At 64.7% G+C, this 18,362-nt stretch overlaps 1 protein-coding gene across 2 annotated transcripts in view; it reads left to right on the forward strand.

Moving 5' to 3' along the window:
- KDM5B (lysine demethylase 5B) overlaps positions 1-13,169 on the forward strand; it is a 78,018-nt gene extending 64,849 nt beyond the window's left edge. For both annotated transcript variants that reach the window (XM_068164718.1, XM_068164719.1), the window contains exons 22-27: positions 485-643; positions 4,573-5,058; positions 9,267-9,381; positions 10,660-10,814; positions 11,343-11,660; positions 12,215-13,169. In XM_068164718.1, the coding sequence (XP_068020819.1) occupies positions 485-643; positions 4,573-5,058; positions 9,267-9,381; positions 10,660-10,814; positions 11,343-11,660; positions 12,215-12,352 (1,371 nt within the window). In that variant the 3' untranslated portion in view covers positions 12,353-13,169. The remainder of the gene's footprint in view (positions 1-484; positions 644-4,572; positions 5,059-9,266; positions 9,382-10,659; positions 10,815-11,342; positions 11,661-12,214) is intronic.
- Positions 13,170-18,362: the final 5,193 nt, after the last annotated feature.

Here is an 18,362-nt window from a genome sequence, read left to right on the forward strand (position 1 = left end):
AGCTGCTGGACTGCAAACCTGCTCGATGCACCTTGGGTTTAGCCATGGTGAGGGTGAGGCTGTCTCTGCTGCAGCTGCACCCTGAGCCTGTGTGACCACCTGAATTCCTCTCCCTGGTCTGTGCTGAGCCCCTTGAGCACCCCAGGGGCCGTGGGGCCAGGGGGAGTGCAGCACAACCCTAGGAATCTGCTGCTGCCTTCCAGGGCTTGCAGCTTGACTCCCTGGAGGCCTGTCAGGGTATCAGCTCTCCGTACCAGCAGTCCAGGGCAAACACAGAGGTGTTTGTGGTCTGCCTGTTGTATGAAACTGAGTCTCCCAGCTTGCAGCTCTCCTCATTTCCCAGATGAGCTCACCCAGGCCCCCAGCTGCAGGCCCCCAGCCGCAGGCAGCCCTGTGCCGGGCAGCGGTGCGCGGCTGCGCGAGGGCAGGAGGGAGGCCCCGACCCCGCCGCAGGTGACAGCAGCAGTGCTGCTCTGCCCCCCAGGTGCTGTGTCCCCGCTGTGACATCGGCATGCTGAATCTGAAGAGGAAGCAGAAGAAGCTGAAGGAGCCAGTTCCAGGGGGAAAGAAGAAGAGCACTAAGCTGGAGACTCTGAGCGACCTGGAGCGAGCGCTGTCGGAGAGCAAAGACACAGCCGCTGCGGTAGGGCTGCTCCCCGGCCCCCTGCACCCCCTGCTGCCTCCCATGCAGCGCTGCCACCTTCCACCCTGCCCTGCAGGAGGCCTCCTAGGACTCTGCTTCCCTGTGCTTGCTTCAGGCTGCCCCAGATTGCTTTTAGTGGGGAAAAAATGATCAAAGTCTCTGCTTAGTGTGGCAGTAGGCAAAGTGCCTGCAGGCTGCCAGAGCACAGGGAGGCCTGGGAAGTGCCACAGCCTTCTCGAGACAGGCTGGATGGGGCTTCAGCCAAGACAGAAGGGGCTTCAGCCAAGACAAAAGGGGCTTCCTCCAGTCTGGGCCTCTGCAAGAACACAGCCCAGCACCATTCATAATGAAAAGAAAGGCCACAAATAATTGAAGAGAGCCTCCTGCATTAGGAAGTCAGCAGAGCTCTGGTGCTGGGTGGAGCAGGCTTAGCTGGGGCTGAAGTGCTGCATCCCAGGGGCCCTGCTGCAGAGTCTCCACCATGGTCAGGCTGAGCAAGGTCCCGTGGTCAGTGAGGAGCAGTAGGCCTTGAATCTAACTGTCCCTTAGGGTATGGGACATTAAAGTTTGAAGCTATGGCTTGAAACCTGGCTGCTCCCTGGGTGCCAGCTCTGGGGGTGCTATCTAGGTGCCAGCTCTGGGGGTGCTCTCTAGGTGCCAGCTCTGGGGGTGCTCTCTAGGTGCCAGCTCTGGGAATGCTCTCTAGGTGCCAGCTCTGGGGGCGCTCCCTGGGTGCCAGCTCTGGGGGTGCTCCCTGGGTGCCAGCTCTGGGGGTGCTCTCTAGGTGCCAGCTCTGGGGGCGCTCTCTAGGTGCCAGCTCTGGGGGTGCTCTCTAGGTGCCAGCTCTGGGGGCGCTCTCTAGGTGCCAGCTCTGGGGGTGCTCCCTGGGTGCCAGCTCTGGGGGTGCTCTCTAGGTGCCAGCTCTGGGGGTGCTCTCTAGGTGCCAGCTCTGGGGGTGCTCCCTGGGTGCCAGCTCTGGGGGTGCTCTCTAGGTGCCAGCTCTGGGGGTGCTCTCTAGGTGCCAGCTCTGGGGGCGCTCTCTAGGTGCCAGCTCTGGGGGTGCTCCCTGGGTGCCAGCTCTGGGGGTGCTCCCTGGGTGCCAGCTCTGGGGGTGCTCTCTAGGTGCCAGCTCTGGGGGCGCTCTCTAGGTGCCAGCTCTGGGGGCGCTCTCTAGGTGCCAGCTCTGGGGGTGCTCCCTGGGTGCCAGCTCTGGGGGTGCTCTCTAGGTGCCAGCTCTGGGGGTGCTCCCTGGGTGCCAGCTCTGGGGGTGCTCTCTAGGTGCCAGCTCTGGGGGTGCTCCCTGGGTGCCAGCTCTGGGGGTGCTCTCTAGGTGCCAGCTCTGGGTGTGCTCTCTAGGTGCCAGCTCTGGGGGTCCTCTCTAGGTGCCAGCTCTGGGGGTGCTCCCTGGGTGCCAGCTGTGTGCTTTCCTCTAGGCCTCCCTGGTCTGGGAATCCAGACTTAAAGGCTGCATCCCTCCAAGAGCTGTGATCTCCTGCTCACAGCTGGGGTGTTGCACAAGCAGCAGACCCCCATGGGCTGCACCCAGGACAATGCCTTTTGTGTGCCAGGTTTTGTTTCTGACATGAAGGGACCAAGAATCTTCTTGCAGTGGGGGTTTGGCTCCTTTCACAGCCCAGTGCTGGAGCTGCAGCACTCAGCACCCATGCTCTGCCCTAGTCCTGCACCTGCCTGTGCTGGGGCACCTGCCTGTGCTGGGGCACCTGCCCAGTGCAGCAATGGTCCCTGGCAGCCCAGAATCCAGCCCTGTGCTGGGCTGCAGCCAGAGCAGGGAGAGCAGCAGCACAGGGAGGGGATTCTGCCCCTCTGCTCTGCTCTGCTCAGCCCCCACCTGCAGCACTGCCTCCAGCTCTGGGCCCCCAGCACAGGAAGGACCTGGAGCTGCTGTAGAAGGTCCAGAGGAGGCCACAGAGATGAGCAGAGGCTGCAGAACCTGCCCTGTGGGGACAGGCTGGGAGAGCTGGGGCTGTGCAGCCTGGAGAAGGCTCCAGGGAGACCTTGCAGGACCTGAGGAGGGACTTGGGACAAGGGCTGGGAGTGCCAGGCTGAGGAACAATGGCTTTGAGCTGGGAGAGGGGAGACTGAGAGTGGAGAGGAGGAAGAGATTCCTGGCAGTGAGGCTGGGGAGACTCTGGCACAGGCTGCCCAGGGAGGCTGTGGCTGTCCCCTGCCTGGAGGTGTCCCTGCCCATGGCAGGGGGTTGCAACTGGAAGATCTTTAAGGTCCCTTCCAACCCAACCCATTCCATGGCTCTGTGACCATCCTCTGGAGCACAGCTGAGCTCCTCTGGGGTTTACAAACTCCAAAGGGAGTGCATGAGGCAGGGCAGGGCTCTGGGCAGGGCTCACACCAGAGATGCTTTTGTGCTCCTGAACACTGCCCAGAAGAGTTTCGTGGTCAGCCAGAGGCAGGCTGGGAGCAGCAGCTGCAAGCCACAGCAGAGCTGAGGCTGTTCTGGTCAGGGGGTTGTGGAGATGTGGACAGAGGAAGGGAGATGCAAGGTTGTGTTTTACAAAGGAATTAGCTTCCTGTCTCTGGGCCTGATGAGGAAGCAGAAAGGAACTGAATACACATCCCTGCCGCTCCGGACCCCTGCCACTCCGGACCCCTCCCCTCACCCCTGCAGCTCTCCTCACCCCTGCAGCTCTCCTCACCCCTGCGGCTCTCCTCACCCCTGCAGCTCTCCTCACCCCTGCAGCGCTCCTCACCCCTGCGGCTCTCCTCACCCCTGCAGCTCCCCTCACCCCTGCGGCTCTCCTCACCCCTGCAGCTCTCCTCACCCCTGCAGCTCTCCTCACCCCTGCAGCTCTCCTCGCCCCTGCGGCTCCTCGCCCCTGCAGCTCTCCTCACCCCTGCAGCTCTCCCCACCCCTGCAGCTCTCCCCGCCCCTGCAGCTCCCCTCACCCCTGCCTCTCCTGGCCCCTGCCTCTCCTGGCCCCTGCCTCTCCTGGCCCCTGCCTCTCCTGACCCCTGCCTCTCCTGGCCCCTGCCTCTCCTGACCCCTGCCTCTCCTGACCCCTGCCTCTCCTGGCCCCTGCCTCTCCTCGCCCCTGCCTCTCCTCGCCCCTGCAGCTCCCCTCACCCCTGCCTCTCCTGGCCCCTGCCTCTCCTGACCCCTGCCTCTCCTGACCCCTGCCTCTCCTGGCCCCTGCCTCTCCTGGCCCCTGCCTCTCCTGGCCCCTGCCTCTCCTGGCCCCTGCCTCTCCTGACCCCTGCCTCTCCTGACCCCTGCCTCTCCTCGCCCCTGCCTCTCCTGACCCCTGCCTCTCCTGGCCCCTGCCTCTCCTGGCCCCTGCCTCTCCTGACCCCTGCCTCTCCTCGCCCCTGCCTCTCCTGACCCCTGCCTCTCCTGGCCCCTGCCTCTCCTGGCCCCTGCCTCTCCTGACCCCTGCCTCTCCTGACCCCTGCCTCTCCTGGCCCCTGCCTCTCCTGGCCCCTGCCTCTCCTGACCCCTGCCTCTCCTGACCCCTGCCTCTCCTGACCCCTGCCTCTCCTCGCCCCTGCCTCTCCTGACCCCTGCCTCTCCTGGCCCCTGCCTCTCCTGGCCCCTGCCTCTCCTGACCCCTGCCTCTCCTGACCCCTGCCTCTCCTGGCCCCTGCCTCTCCTCACCCCTGCCTCTCCTGACCCCTGCCTCTCCTGGCCCCTGCCTCTCCTGGCCCCTGCCTCTCCTGACCCCTGCCTCTCCTGGCCCCTGCCTCTCCTGACCCCTGCCTCTCCTCGCCCTTGCCTCTCCTGGCCCCTGCGGCTCTCCTCACCCCTGCAGCGCTCCGCTCCCCTGCAGACACCGAGGCAGGGGCAGGCCTGGGGGCTGAGCAGCCCGGAGGTGATCCGAGGCTGCGGAGGGGGTGAGGGTGCAGCGGGCAGCGGCGTTCCCCTGAGCTGACCTCCCTTCCTCTGCTGTCCCTCGCAGATGGCCACGCTGGGGGAGGCCAGGCTGAAGGAGATGGAGGCGCTGCGCTCCCTGCGGGCTGCCAACGAGGGGAAGGTGCTGGGCGGCGAGGAGGAGGCGGAGCTGAGGGTCTGCCTGTGCCAGAAGGAGCCTGCGGCGCCCATGCTGCAGTGTGAGCTCTGCAGGGGCTTCTTCCACACCGCCTGCGTCCCGGCGCCCGGCCTGCCGCAGGGCCCTGCCGTGTGGCTGTGTCCGCAGTGCCACCGCTCGGAGAAGCCTCCCCTGGAGCGGATCCTGCCCCTGCTGGCCGCCCTGCAGCGCATCCGAGTGCGGCTGCCCGAGGGGGATGCCCTGCGCTACATGATCGAGAGAACTGTCAGCTGGCAGCACAGGGCACAGCAGATGCTCTACTCAGGGAACCTCAAACTCATACAAGACAAAATGGGCTCAGGATTATTGTACAGCAGGTGGCAAACCACGGCAGGGCAGCTGCCAGAGGCTAACAAGGTGAGGGGCTGCAGGGGGGTGGGCAGCTCTGGGTCGGTTCTGGCTGTGGGGGTGGAGCAGCTCTGCTCTGGGGACAGGCTGAGGGAGCTGGGGCTGTGCAGCCTGGAGAAGAGGAGGCTCCAGGGAGACCTTAAAGCTGCCTGCCAGTGTCTGAAGGGGCTACAAGAAGGCTGCAGAGGGACTGTCCCCAAAGGCCTGCAGGGACAGGCCCAGGGGCAATGGCTTCAACCTAGAGCAGAGCAGATTGAGATTGGATGTGAGGAACAAGTTCTGCAACAGGAGGGTGGTGGAGCACTGCAGCAGGTTGCCCAGGGAGGGGGTTGGGGCTCCATCCCTGGAGATATTCCAGGTGAGGCTGGAGAGGGCTCTGGGCAGCCTGATCCAGTGGAGGATGTCCCTGAAGGGGGTTGGACTGGAGGAGCTCTGGGGGTCCCTTCCAACCCAGGGCATTCTGTGAAGCACTGATTGTGTTGCTTCACAGAGGAGTTTGGGTTCTGCCTTGGCTGTTAGCCAGGATGTGTCCTGCAGCAGCAGCTTCCCCTGCTGCAGTCCTGGGAGCAGTTACCCCTCAGGCTCTGTTTCCCCTTCCCCTCCTCCCATGCCCTGCACTCTGATGCTGTTAACAGAGTTGCTGGAGCCATGGATCCTGGGGTGTGCAGTGGTCACTTAGCTTTGCCACTCTGTGCTTGCAGCTATTGCAATGCAGTTTTCAGTGCTGAGAGCTGGCCAGAGAGGCTCAAAGTGTGCAGAGTGTTACCAGCTCAGCTCTCAGGCTGAGGCTGCTTTCAGAGGCCATCTCCATCAGCTGCTGCTCCTTCATTCCCTTACCACTTGCACTCCCCAGCTGATGTTTTGCTCTCACTGCTAAGGATCTGCTCCTGCTGTGGCCGTGGGGGAGTCTCACACTTCCTCCAGTGAAGATCTTTCAGCAAAACACACAGAGAGAGTGGGCAGTGGGCTGAGCATTCCTGGTGCTCCTGAGAGGGTAAATGCAGGAAAGAACCCTGAGACAAGAGCTGTGTGCAGCACCAAGAGCATCAACCCCCCAAAATGAGCTTCACTTCTGCTGTCTGAGGGACACCCTCAGCTCTGCTGGCCCAAGCCTGTCAGAGGTGGTCTGTGCCTTGTGCTCTCACACTCAGTTGTGTTCAGACATTAGAGCTGCCACACACCTGAAGAGATGCTGGAGCTGCTCCCCAGGTAGCTGTTCCCAGGTGCCTGTGCTGAGCAGATTCTTCAACAGGCAGGGAAGGGAAGTTGTGTTCAGACATCCAAGGATCTGTCTGATCATTTGAAAGGATCTCTTCAGCAGAGCCACAACAGCTGAGAGGAACTGGGCAGCGCTTTGGGCAGGTGAGGTGAGGTTTGGGCCAGAACTGGAAGCAGTGAGCTTAGTTTCAGAGCTGAGTGTGGCACTGTGAGCTTCCTCCAGCCTGGATGCAGTTTGACCATTCCTGTGCAGTCTGGAGCTCAACTCAGGAAACCTCCTAAACCAAGGTAGCTCCAACAGAGCTACTCCAGGCCCTTGTGATTGCACTTCCCAAATCAGAAGTGCCAGGGCAGCTTAGTGGGAGAGCATCTGACCATGGGCACCAGCTGGGTCCCTGCCTGGCCTCAGCTGAGGACTGGTGGTGAGGAGCAGTGGTGCTGGGGGCAGGTCACAGGTAGCTGCCAGAGCTATCTCAGCACAGGCACTGAGCTGAATCTTGTTCCTGGTGGATCTGAGATGTGACACTGACAGGTCTCAGCCTGTGGCCTATGCCCAACTAAGGACATGGTTAGCATTGGCACATCCCTGTGCTGAGGCAGGGAAGGGCCTTGGGACAGCTCAGGGTCTGGTTGGACCAACACAGTGAGTGTGCAGGAGGCTGTGCTGTCCTCCCTGGAGATGGAGCCTGGATCATCCCCTCAGTGCCTGCCCCCCAGGCTCTGCCCTGCCCTGCTAGAGCTGCTGCTGCACCCTGGGGCTGGTGTCTGCCCTCTGGAACTGATCACTCAGAGTCCCCTGGAGCCTACCAGCAGTGGCAGTGAAGCTGCTTTTGCCTGCTGTGGGTGAAGGGTTTGGGTGTACCAGGTGGAGCAGCTTCCACTGATGGAAACCACTGCAAGCCAGACAAGCAGTGACACAGCTGCAGCTGGCTGCAGTGACTGAGCTGTGGTTGGCTGCAGCTGGCTGCAGTGACTGAGCTGCGGTTGGCTGCGGTTGGCTGTGGTGACTGAGCTGCAGTTGGCTGCGGTGACTGAGTTGTGGTTGGCTGCGGTGACTGAGCTGCAGTTGGCTGTGGTGACTACACTGCGGTTGGCTGCGGTGAGTCAGCTGCGGTGACTGCACTGCGGTGACCGCGCTGCAGTTGGCTGTGGTGTCTGAGCTGCGGTTGGCCGCGGTAACTGAGCTGCAGTTGGCTGCGGTGACTCAGCTGCGGTTGGCTGTGGTTGGCTGCAGTGACTCAGCTGCGGTTGGCTGCGGTGACAGAACTGCGGTTGGCTGTGGTGACTGCGCTGTGGTTGGCTGCGGTGACTCGGCTGCGGTTGGCTGTGGTGACTGAGCTGCAGTTGCCTGCGGTGACTGCGCTGCGGTTGGCTGCAGTGACTGAGCTGCGGTTGGCTGCGGTGACTGAGCTGCGGTTGGGTGCGGTGACTGCGCTGCGGTTGGCTGCAGTGACTGCGCTGCGGTTGGCAGCGGTGACTGAGCTGCGGTTGGGTGCGGTGACTGGGCTGCGGTGACTGAGCTGCGGTTGGCCACGGTGACTGTGCTGCAGATGGCCGCGGTGACTGCGCTGCGGTTGGCTGTGGTTACTGAGCTGTGGTTGGGTGCGGTGACTGGGCTGCGGTTGGCTGCAGTTGGCTGCAGTGACTGGGCTGCAGTTGGCTGTGGTTGGCTGCAGTTGGTTGCGGTGACTGCGCTGCGATTGGCTGCAGTTGACTGAGCTGCACTTGGCTGTAGTGACTAAGCTGCAGTTGGCTGCGGTTGGCTGCAGTGCCTGAGCTGCAGTTGGCTGCAGTGACTAAGCTGCAGTTGGCTGCAGTGCCTAAGCTGCAGTTGGCTGCAGTGCCTGAGCCGCAGTTGGCTGCAGTGCCTGAGCCGCGGTTGGCTGCAGTGCCTGAGCCGCGGTTGGCTGCAGTGCCTGAGCTGCAGTTGGCTGCAGTGCCTGAGCTGCAGTTGGCTGCAGTGACTGGGCTGCAGTTGGCTGCAGTGACTAGGCTGCAGTTGGCTGCAGTGACTAAGCTGCAGTTGGCTGCAGTTGGCTGCAGTGCCTGAGCCGCAGTTGGCTGCAGTGCCTGAGCTGCGGTTGGCTGCAGTGCCTGAGCTGCAGTTGGCTGCAGTGCCTGAGCCGCAGTTGGCTGCAGTGCCTGAGCCGCGGTTGGCTGCAGTGCCTGAGCCGCGGTTGGCTGCAGTGCCTGAGCTGCAGTTGGCTGCAGTGCCTGAGCTGCAGTTGGCTGCAGTGACTGGGCTGCAGTTGGCTGCAGTGACTGGGCTGCAGTTGGCTGCAGTGACTAGGCTGCAGTTGGCTGCAGTGACTAGGCTGCAGTTGGCTGCAGTGACTAAGCTGCAGTTGGCTGCAGTGCCTGAGCCGCGGTTGGCTGCAGTGCCTGAGCCGCGGTTGGCTGCAGTGCCTGAGCCGCGGTTGGCTGCAGTGCCTGAGCTGCAGTTGGCTGCAGTGACTGGGCTGCAGTTGGCTGCAGTGACTGGGCTGCAGTTGGCTGCAGTGACTAGGCTGCAGTTGGCTGCAGTGACTAGGCTGCAGTTGGCTGCAGTGACTAAGCTGCAGTTGGCTGCAGTGACTAAGCTGCAGTTGGCTGCAGTTGGCTGCAGTGCCTGGGCTGCAGTTGGCCGCAGTGCCTGGGCTGCAGTTGGCTGCAGTGCCTGAGCCGCAGTTGGCTGCAGTGACTAAGCTGCAGTTGGCTGCAGTTGGCTGCAGTGCCTGAGCCGCAGTTGGCCACAGTGCCTGGGCTGCAGTTGGCTGCAGTGCCTGAGCCGCAGTTGGCTGCAGTGCCTGAGCTGCAGTTGGCTGCAGTTGGCTGCAGTGCCTGGGCTGCAGTTGGCTGCAGTGCCTGGGCTGCAGTTGGCTGCAGTTGGCTGCAGTGACTGGGCTGCAGTTGGCTGCAGTTGGCTGCAGTGACTGGGCTGCAGTTGGCTGCAGTTGGCTGCGGTGCCTGGGCTGCAGTTGGCTGCAGTGCCTGAGCTGCTGCTCCTCTTCCCTTCCCAGGTGTCGCAGACCATTGGAGCAATGTCCTTCTCCATGCCCCACGACTGGGACCACAGCAGAGCCCTCTGCTTAGCTTCTCCGTTCTCCCCCGGGCAGCCCTGCATCCCGCTGCATGGTTGGTAATCCTCAGCTCCCCTCTCGCTGCCCCCGTGGAGAGGAGCAGGCCTGCAGGAGGTGCCTGAGGCGCAGAGGCAGCTGCCTGCACGGCTCCTGGTTGCTTCTCCCTCCCCTCGGCACTTTGGGCACTTAGTGGCCACCTTGGGCACTGCCGGAGAGCAGAGGCCGCTGGAGCGGCAGAGGCTGGATGGGAGCAGCCCCCAGGGGCTCCAGGGGAGCTTTGCTGCAGCAGGGCTGGCACAGACTCACAGAGTTGCTGCTGTCAGCTGCTGTGGCTGCTCTGTGCTCCAGGCTGCTCAGTCCCTGGCTGAGACTTTGTGTTGGGCTGGCACAGAGCTGCTGTGAACTGCATCATTTCACAGCTGGGAAGAGTGATTTGTGTTTCTCTCCTCCCGGTGCCCCTTGCTGCAGGGGCTCAGGGCTAGGCTCCCCTCTGTGTTTCCAAGCCCCTGCAGCTTGCTCAGTCCACACCAAGAGTACAGAGATGCTTACTGCAGTTCAGTGTCACAGTCAGAACCAAGCAAGGCCTCTCTGCTGCCAGCTCCATTATCCAGGCCCTGGTTGAGTGGTGCTGAGTTCCCTCTTGAACTGCAGCTCCTGCCCCACTGACCTTGGCCTCCCCTGGCTGGGACTGCTTCAGGAGCCCCAGGCAAGCAGGTGGTGACTGCAGCAGCACCCAGCTGCCAGGCTCATCCTCTCGGCTTTTCTTCCTCTCTTCTCTTGGCTCCCCCTGTGCCTTTCACTCAGTTCATGGTAGCCACAGGGAGAAGATCTTCACACCTCCTGTGGCTTCAGGGAGCAGAGCAGTGAAGGGGAGGGAGCAGAGCAGAGCAGTGAAGAGGAAGGAGCAGGGCACAGCAGTGGAGGGGAGGGAGCAGAGCAGTGAAGGGGAGGGAGCAGGGCAGGGAAGGGGAGGGAGCAGAGCAGTGGAGGGGAGGGAGCAGGGCAGGGAAGGGGAGGGAGCAGAGCAGTGAAGGGGAGGGAGCAGGGCAGTGAAGGGGAGGGAGCAGAGCAGTGAAGAGGAAGGAGCAGGGCACAGCAGTGGAGGGGAGGGAGCAGAGCAGTGAAGGGGAGGGAGCAGGGCAGTGAAGGGGAAGGAGCAGAGCAGTGGAGGGGAGGGAGCAGGGCAGTGAGGAGGAGGGCACAGGGCAGAGCTGATTCGTTCAGGGGCAGGTTTTGAAGCCTTCCCAGCTTTGGTCATGTGCTACCCAGAGGATTTTCCTTCTCTGTGCTGCCACTGAAGAGTTCCTCTTCTCCTCTCTGTCTTTCCCCACAGTCCTCAGCACAGAGCTGGATGAGCTGCTGATGGAAGCTCAGCTGCTGCAAGTTTCCCTGCCTGAAGTCCAGGAGCTGTACCAGGCCCTGTTCACCAAGCCCAGCCCTGGGGGGCAGGCAGAGCAGAGGTCACCTCTGGGAGGCACCAACGAGAAGGTAACTGTCAGCAGCAGCAGAGCCTCCCCCTCAGCCCCTGAGCTCTGCAAGGTTTGTGCCTCTGGCTGAAGGACTTCCCCTGCCCAGAAGGGGCAGGAAGGTGCTAAGGAGCTGGGGTCCAGTGCTCCTTGCCCTCTGAACCTGCTGCCTCTGGTCGCTGTTTTGAGTCTATCTCCTGAGCTGACTCTTGGCCAGTGCTGAAGAGGCTTCCCAGGAGCTGCCTCTGAAGCTGTAGGCTCTGCAGGGCTGTCCCTGTGCCCCCATCCTGTGCTCCCCTTCCACTGCAGCATTCAGCCTGACACTGCTTGCACTGCAGCCTGGCCTGAGGCAGGGAGCGGCAGCTGGGTGGGCAGGGCAGTGCCAGGGCAGTGCCAGGGCAGGGGAGGGCAGCTGGGTGGGCAGAGCAGGGGAGGGCAGCTGGGTGGGCAGGGCAGTGCCAGGGCAGGGGAGGGCAGCTGGGTGGGCAGGGCAGTGCCAGGGCAGTGCCAGCTGGGTGCTGACAGCTCTGCCCCTTTGCCTCCCCTGCAGGCAGAGTGCTGCCGCGGCAGGCGGGAGGGGATGAGCTGCGCGGAGAGGAAGCTGAAGCGGCGCCTGGAGAGGGAGAGCTGCTGCGAGGAGAAGAGAGCCAGGGTGAAAAAAGTGAGAGCCCCCAAGAAGAAGAAGCTGAACCTGAGCCCCTCCAAGGAGCTGAGCAGCAGCAGGGCGGAGAGGGAGAGGCTCCTGGAGCTGCAGCGCTGCGGCGACGGCCAACTGCCGGCCTCGGACGCGTCCTCGGAGCAGGAGGACTCGGAGGATGAGGATGCCATCTGCCCTGCTGCCAACTGCCTGCAGCCTGAGGGAGAGGAGGTCAGTGGAGGCAGAGCTGCTGCCTGCTCCTGCATGCTGAGGAGGCTCAGCTGCCCTGCAGGAAGGGGCAGGAGGTGCCTGGGGACCCGGGGGCAGTGTCTGCTGCCGCTGGGACGCTGTGGCCGTGCCTCCCACCTTCTCCAGGGGCAGTGTGCAGCTGGGGCTGGGGAGGGCAGGTGGGCATCAAAGCATCTGCATGGAGGCAGGAGGAGGGGGAGGAGGTGCTGAGCTCTGCTCCTGGCCCAGGGCTGGGCTGCAGCCTTTCTGCAGCGGGAGGCAGCAGAGCTCTGCACGGAGCAGAGGAGCTCTGCTCAGCCACGCCAGAGGAGGCAGAGCAGGGACGTTCCTGGGTGTCTGGGAGGGCCCTGCTGGCACTGCCATCCACAGCTTGCCTGTAGGAGGGCTGAGGGCAGAGTTCCCTGCTCAGCTCCGCAGGAGGCCAGGGAGCAGCAGCTGTGTCCCCAGCAGCAGCAGCTGCAGGCTGAGGCGGTGGCAGCCGAGGGCTGCAGGCGTTGGGTCCTGCCCTGAGCTCCTCTCTGTCTGTTCCGCACCAGGTGGACTGGGTCCAGTGCGACGGCAGCTGCAACCAGTGGTTCCACCAGGTGTGTGTGGGCATCTCTGCAGAGCTGGCAGAGAAGGAGGACTACATCTGCAGCAGCTGCTCGGGGAAGGACTCTCAGCACCGCAAGTGAAGGCGGCGCGGCGCGGCCGGGGCGCTGGGCGAGCGCGGCGCAGCGGAGCCGCAGGGGCTGCCCGAGCAGCCAGGCTGCAAATGGTGCTACTTCCATCCTCATGGGATCACTTTTCCAGAACTCCAAACAAAAACCCCCAAGCAACCCCCCCCTGTTTTTGACACTTTTGTATCTCCCCTTGAGCTGTCTGTGGTCGGTGGGGTTCGGGCTGCAGGCTGTGGCAGGGGCTGGGCAGGCCTTGGCCACTCGCAGCTCTCCTTGTACAGCATTCAGTTACCTCTGGCCTGGGCCCAGCCTCCTGAGCTCCCCTTGGCTGGGTGCAAGCAGCCCACAAAACCAAACCCCTGCACCACCAAGGTCCCACTGCACCCTCCTGGGAGGAGCTCCCTCTGGTTACTCTCTTCACTCTTTGGAGACTCTTAGGGTTTGCTTTGGGGCTTTTCCCACTTTGGTTTTTGGTTTGTTTGGGTTTGGGGTTTTGGTTTTGGGTTTGGGGTTTGGGGTTGGGGTTGTTTTTTTGTAGACTTAGGTTTATTTATCTGAGCAATAACTTCTCTGTCTTGGTTTCAGTGACTGGAAGGACAACTCTCAGAGGGGGTTGGCTTCCAGCGTTGGTCTGGGTGCAGAGAGAGCAGAGGTAGAGCCTGGAGTCACTGCTGGCCCAGGGGAGGTAGAGGCCAGGGAGAGGAAACACAGAGTCTGTAAAGTAATGAATTGCCACAGCTGTATTTTGGCTTTCTCCTTTTTTGGGTAGCTTGTATCAAATGTTGCAGTTTCTATTGTGGAATAAACCCCCTGGTTATGTTAGAAAATGAAATGGTGCTGGTGTTGGAGAGCAAGACAAGGCAGCTCCCTGCCCAGCCCTGCAGCCCTGCTGCCTGCAGCCCTGCTGCCTGCAGCCCTGCAGGAGAAGGGCAGGGGCTGAGGGGCTGCCCTGCCACGCTGCTGCCTGGCTGTGGGGGCAGGAGGCAGATCAAGATGCTGCTCACACTGAGGAAAGCCTTTTTCCAGTCTCTTGCAAAGCTTTTCCAGCCTGGGAATGTTCCTGGGCTGAGAGCAGGGTCTGAGGTTGGGCAGGGGCAGGAGCGGGGAGGAAGTTCAGGCAGGGGCTGAAGGTGTGGGGCAGCTCCTGCCAGCCTTCTCCAACCCTCTTCAGGAGACCTTCCCTGCAGCTGCTGCTGCTGCAGCCAGGCCAGGAACCTGGGAGTGAGGAAACCTGGAGCTGGTGGTTACAGCTCTGTCCCTGCCTGGGGGTGAGAAGGGGCAGTGTGAGTGATGCCACAGCAGTGCCCCCCTGGTGGGGATGACCTCTGAGGAGGGCAGGTGGCTGCTTAGGCTCACAAGGGACTTCGTGGGGCTGCAGCTGAAACCCTTTGGAGAGGCTCTGCTGCTGCTGCAGGGTGGAGCGCTCCCTCCTTTGTCAGGGTGACAGAGATATGGCTCCAGGGCCTGCCAGAGCTGGGGCCCTGGAGCTGGGAGGCCTCTGTGTCAGAGGCAGCACTCTCCTGAGGACATCCCCAGAGCTGGAGCTGCTTTGGCATTGCCACCAAAGAAATCTGCTGACAAAACTTCCCTGCTGGCTTTGGTCCTTCTCCCAGGGGCAGGTGTGTGGAGCCCCTGGGCACAGGGCAAAGCCTCTGAGCTGTTTGTGGCTGAGAAGCACAGAAGCATTAAGGGTGAGAAACATCTCTGAGGGCATCAAGTCCAAGCCTCTGCCCAGCACCTCCAGGAGGAGACTCCACAACCTCCCTGGGCAGCCTGCTGCAGGAGCCTCACAGTGCCAGAGCTGCTCCTTGTTCATCACCAAGCAGCACAGAGCCCAAGGAGCTGCCTCAGCTCTGGACTGAAGTCTGCTGCAGCCTCCCTCCAGAGGCTCTCTGTGCCTGCTGTGCCTCCTGACTGCTGCAGGGCAGGCACAGGCTCAGCTGCAGCTGCTGTGGGCACTGAGCTCCAGCAAGAGCTGACCTGAGTGGGGGCAGAGGTTTGCTTCCCCCTGTGCCTTGCTGCTGGGGCTGCACCTCTGCCCTGGGCTGGCCCCAGCTGCTCCTGCAGGCTCCTGGCTGCTGCCAGCACTCCCAGCCCAGCTCCACAGCTTCCTGGGGGTCTTCCTTGGCAGGGCTTGGCTGCCTCACCCTCCAGCTGAGGCCTCAGGAGGAAACAAGGAGCACTGCACAAGAGATCTACTCCTGCTAGGAGAACCTCTGCTGGTGCCTGAGCTTCCCTCCCTAAAGCCCCAGAGGGAAGGGTGGGAGTCAGAAGCTCTCTGCTGCTGGAAAGGTCAGCAGCAGGACACAGAGAGCTTGCAGTGTGCAGAGCAGGGGGCTGGGAGCTGCAGGAGCCTGGGAGCTGCCAACAGACACAGCAGGAGCCTGAGCCTGCGGCTGGGGCTGGGCCTGAGCCTGGGGCTGAGCCTGAGCCTGAGCCTGAGCCTGAGCCTGGGCCTGAGCCTGAGCCTGGGCCTGAGCCTGGGGCTGAGCCTGAGCCTGGGCCTGAGCCTGAGCCTGAGCCTGGGCCTGAGCCTGAGCCTGAGCCTGAGCCTGAGCCTGGGCCTGAGCCTGAGCCTGAGCCTGGGGCTGAGCCTGGGCCTGAGCCTGGGCCTGAGCCTGAGCCTGAGCCTGAGCCTGGGCCTGAGCCTGGGCCTGAGCCTGGGCCTGAGCCTGAGCCTGAGCCTGGGCCTGAGCCTGGGCCTGGGCCTGGGGCTGAGCCTGGGCCTGAGCCTGAGCCTGGGGCTGAGCCTGAGCCTGGGCCTGAGCCTGAGCCTGAGCCTGGGGCTGAGCCTGAGCCTGAGCCTGGGCCTGGGCCTGAGCCTGAGCCTGAGCCTGAGCCTGAGCCTGAGCCTGGGGCTGAGCCTGAGCCTGGGCCTGAGCCTGGGCCTGAGCCTGAGCCTGGGGCTGAGCCTGAGCCTGAGCCTGGGGCTGAGCCTGGGCCTGGGGCTGAGCCTGGGCCTGGGGCTGAGCCTGAGCCTGAGCCTGGGCCTGGGGCTGAGCCTGAGCCTGAGCCTGAGCCTGAGCCTGGGCCTGAGCCTGGGCCTGGGCCTGAGCCTGAGCCTGGGCCTGGGCCTGGGCCTGAGCCTGGGCCTGAGCCTGAGCCTGAGCCTGGGGCTGAGCCTGGGCCTGGGCCTGAGCCTGGGCCTGAGCCTGAGCCTGGGGCTGAGCCTGGGGCTGAGCCTGGGCCTGGGCCTGGGCCTGAGACTGAGCCTGAGCCTGGGGCTGAGCCTGAGCCTGGGCCTGGGCCTGAGCCTGAGCCTGAGCCTGGGCCTGAGCCTGGGCCTGGGCCTGAGCCTGGGCCTGAGCCTGAGCCTGGGGCTGAGCCTGGGGCTGAGCCTGGGCCTGGGCCTGGGCCTGAGACTGAGCCTGAGCCTGGGGCTGAGCCTGAGCCTGGGCCTGGGCCTGAGCCTGAGCCTGAGCCTGGGCCTGAGCCTGGGCCTGGGCCTGGGCCTGGGCCTGAGCCTGAGCCTGGGGCTGAGCCTGAGCCTGGGGCTGAGCCTGGGCCTGGGCCTGAGCCTGAGCCTGAGCCTGAGCCTGGGCCTGAGCCTGAGCCTGAGCCTGAGCCTGGGGCTGAGCCTGAGCCTGAGCCTGGGGCTGAGCCTGAGCCTGGGGCTGAGCCTGGGCCTGGGCCTGAGCCTGAGCCTGAGCCTGAGCCTGGGCCTGAGCCTGAGCCTGAGCCTGGGCCTGAGCCTGAGCCTGAGCCTGAGCCTGGGCCTGAGCCTGAGCCTGGGGCTGAGCCTGAGCCTGAGCCTGAGCCTGAGCCTGGGCCTGGGCCTGAGCCTGGGGCTGAGCCTGAGCCTGGGGCTGAGCCTGAGCCTGGGCCTGGGCCTGGGGCTGAGCCTGAGCCTGAGCCTGAGCCTGAGCCTGGGGCTGAGCCTGAGCCTGGGCCTGAGCCTGAGCCTGGGGCTGAGCCTGAGCCTGAGCCTGAGCCTGAGCCTGGGGCTGAGCCTGAGCCTGAGCCTGGGCCTGGGGCTGAGCCTGAGCCTGAGCCTGGGGCTGAGCCTGGGGCTGAGCCTGGGCCTGGGCCTGAGCCTGGGGCTGAGCCTGGGGCTGAGCCTGAGCCTGAGCCTGGGGCTGAGCCTGGGGCTGAGCCTGAGCCTGGGCCTGAGCCTGAGCCTGAGCCTGGGCCTGAGCCTGAGCCTGAGCCTGGGGCTGAGCCTGGGCCTGAGCCTGAGCCTGGGGCTGGGGCTGAGCCTGAGCCTGGGCCTGAGCCTGAGCCTGGGGCTGAGCCTGAGCCTGAGCCTGAGCCTGGGCCTGAGCCTGAGCCTGAGCCTGAGCCTGAGCCTGAGCCTGAGCCTGGGGCTGAGCCTGAGCCTGGGCCTGAGCCTGAGCCTGAGCCTGGGGCTGAGCCTGGGGCTGAGCCTGGGGCTGAGCCTGAGCCTGGGGCTGAGCCTGAGCCTGAGCCTGAGCCTGGGCCTGAGCCTGAGCCTGAGCCTGGGCCTGAGCCTGAGCCTGAGCCTGGGGCTGAGCCTGGGCCTGAGCCTGAGCCTGAGCCTGGGGCTGAGCCTGAGCCTGGGCCTGAGCCTGAGCCTGGGGCTGAGCCTGAGCCTGAGCCTGAGCCTGGGCCTGAGCCTGAGCCTGAGCCTGAGCCTGAGCCTGAGCCTGAGCCTGGGGCTGAGCCTGAGCCTGGGCCTGAGCCTGAGCCTGAGCCTGGGGCTGAGCCTGAGCCTGGGCCTGAGCCTGAGCCTGGGGCTGAGCCTGAGCCTGAGCCTGGGGCTGAGCCTGAGCCTGGGGCTGAGCCTGAGCCTGGGGCTGAGCCTGGGCCTGAGCCTGAGCCTGGGGCTGAGCCTGGGCCTGGGGCTGAGCCTGGGCCTGAGCCTGAGCCTGGGGCTGAGCCTGAGCCTGGGCCTGGGCCTGAGCCTGAGCCTGGGGCTGAGCCTGGGCCTGGGGCTGAGCCTGAGCCTGGGCCTGAGCCTGAGCCTGAGCCTGAGCCTGGGGCTGAGCCTGGGCCTGGGGCTGAGCCTGAGCCTGGGCCTGAGCCTGAGCCTGGGGCTGAGCCTGAGCCTGGGGCTGAGCCTGAGCCTGGGCCTGAGCCTGAGCCTGGGGCTGAGCCTGGGCCTGGGGCTGAGCCTGAGCCTGGGCCTGAGCCTGAGCCTGGGGCTGAGCCTGAGCCTGGGGCTGAGCCTGAGCCTGGGGCTGAGCCTGAGCCTGGGGCTGAGCCTGAGCCTGGGGCTGAGCCTGGGCCTGGGGCTGAGCCTGAGCCTGGGGCTGAGCCTGAGCCTGGGGCTGAGCCTGAGCCTGGGCCTGAGCCTGAGCCTGGGGCTGAGCCTGAGCCTGAGCCTGGGCCTGGGGCTGGGCCTGAGCCTGAGCCTGGGGCTGAGCCTGAGCCTGAGCCTGGGCCTGGCCTGGGCCTGAGCCTGAGCCTGGGCCTGAGCCTGAGCCTGGGCCTGGGGCTGAGCCTGGGCCTGAGCCTGAGCCTGGGCCTGAGCCTGAGCCTGAGCCTGAGCCTGGGCCTGGCCTGGGCCTGAGCCTGGGCCTGAGCCTGGGGCTGAGCCTGGGCCTGTGCCTGGGGCTGAGCCTGGGCCTGAGCCTGAGCCTGAGCCTGGGCCTGGCCTGGGCCTGAGCCTGGGCCTGAGCCTGGGCCTGAGCCTGGGCCTGGCCTGGGCCTGAGCCTGAGCCTGAGCCTGGGCCTGGGGCTGAGCCTGGGCCTGGGCCTGAGCCTGAGCCTGAGCCTGGGCCTGAGCCTGGGCCTGAGCCTGAGCCTGGGCCTGAGCCTGAGCCTGAGCCTGGGGCTGAGCCTGGGCCTGAGCCTGAGCCTGGGCCTGAGCCTGAGCCTGAGCCTGGGGCTGAGCCTGGGCCTGGGGCTGAGCCTGAGCCTGAGCCTGAGCCTGGGCCTGGGGCTGAGCCTGAGCCTGAGCCTGAGCCTGGGGCTGAGCCTGGGCCTGGGCCTGAGCCTGAGCCTGAGCCTGAGCCTGGGCCTGAGCCTGAGCCTGAGCCTGAGCCTGGGCCTGAGCCTGGGGCTGAGCCTGAGCCTGGGCCTGAGCCTGGGCCTGAGCCTGGGCCTGGGGCTGAGCCTGAGCCTG

The sequence above is a fragment of the Melanerpes formicivorus genome, unplaced genomic scaffold (genome assembly GCF_026170545.1).
Source record: "Melanerpes formicivorus ecotype bairdi unplaced genomic scaffold, bMelFor1.0.p_v2 SCAF_82, whole genome shotgun sequence".
Lineage (NCBI taxonomy): Eukaryota > Metazoa > Chordata > Aves > Piciformes > Picidae > Melanerpes > Melanerpes formicivorus.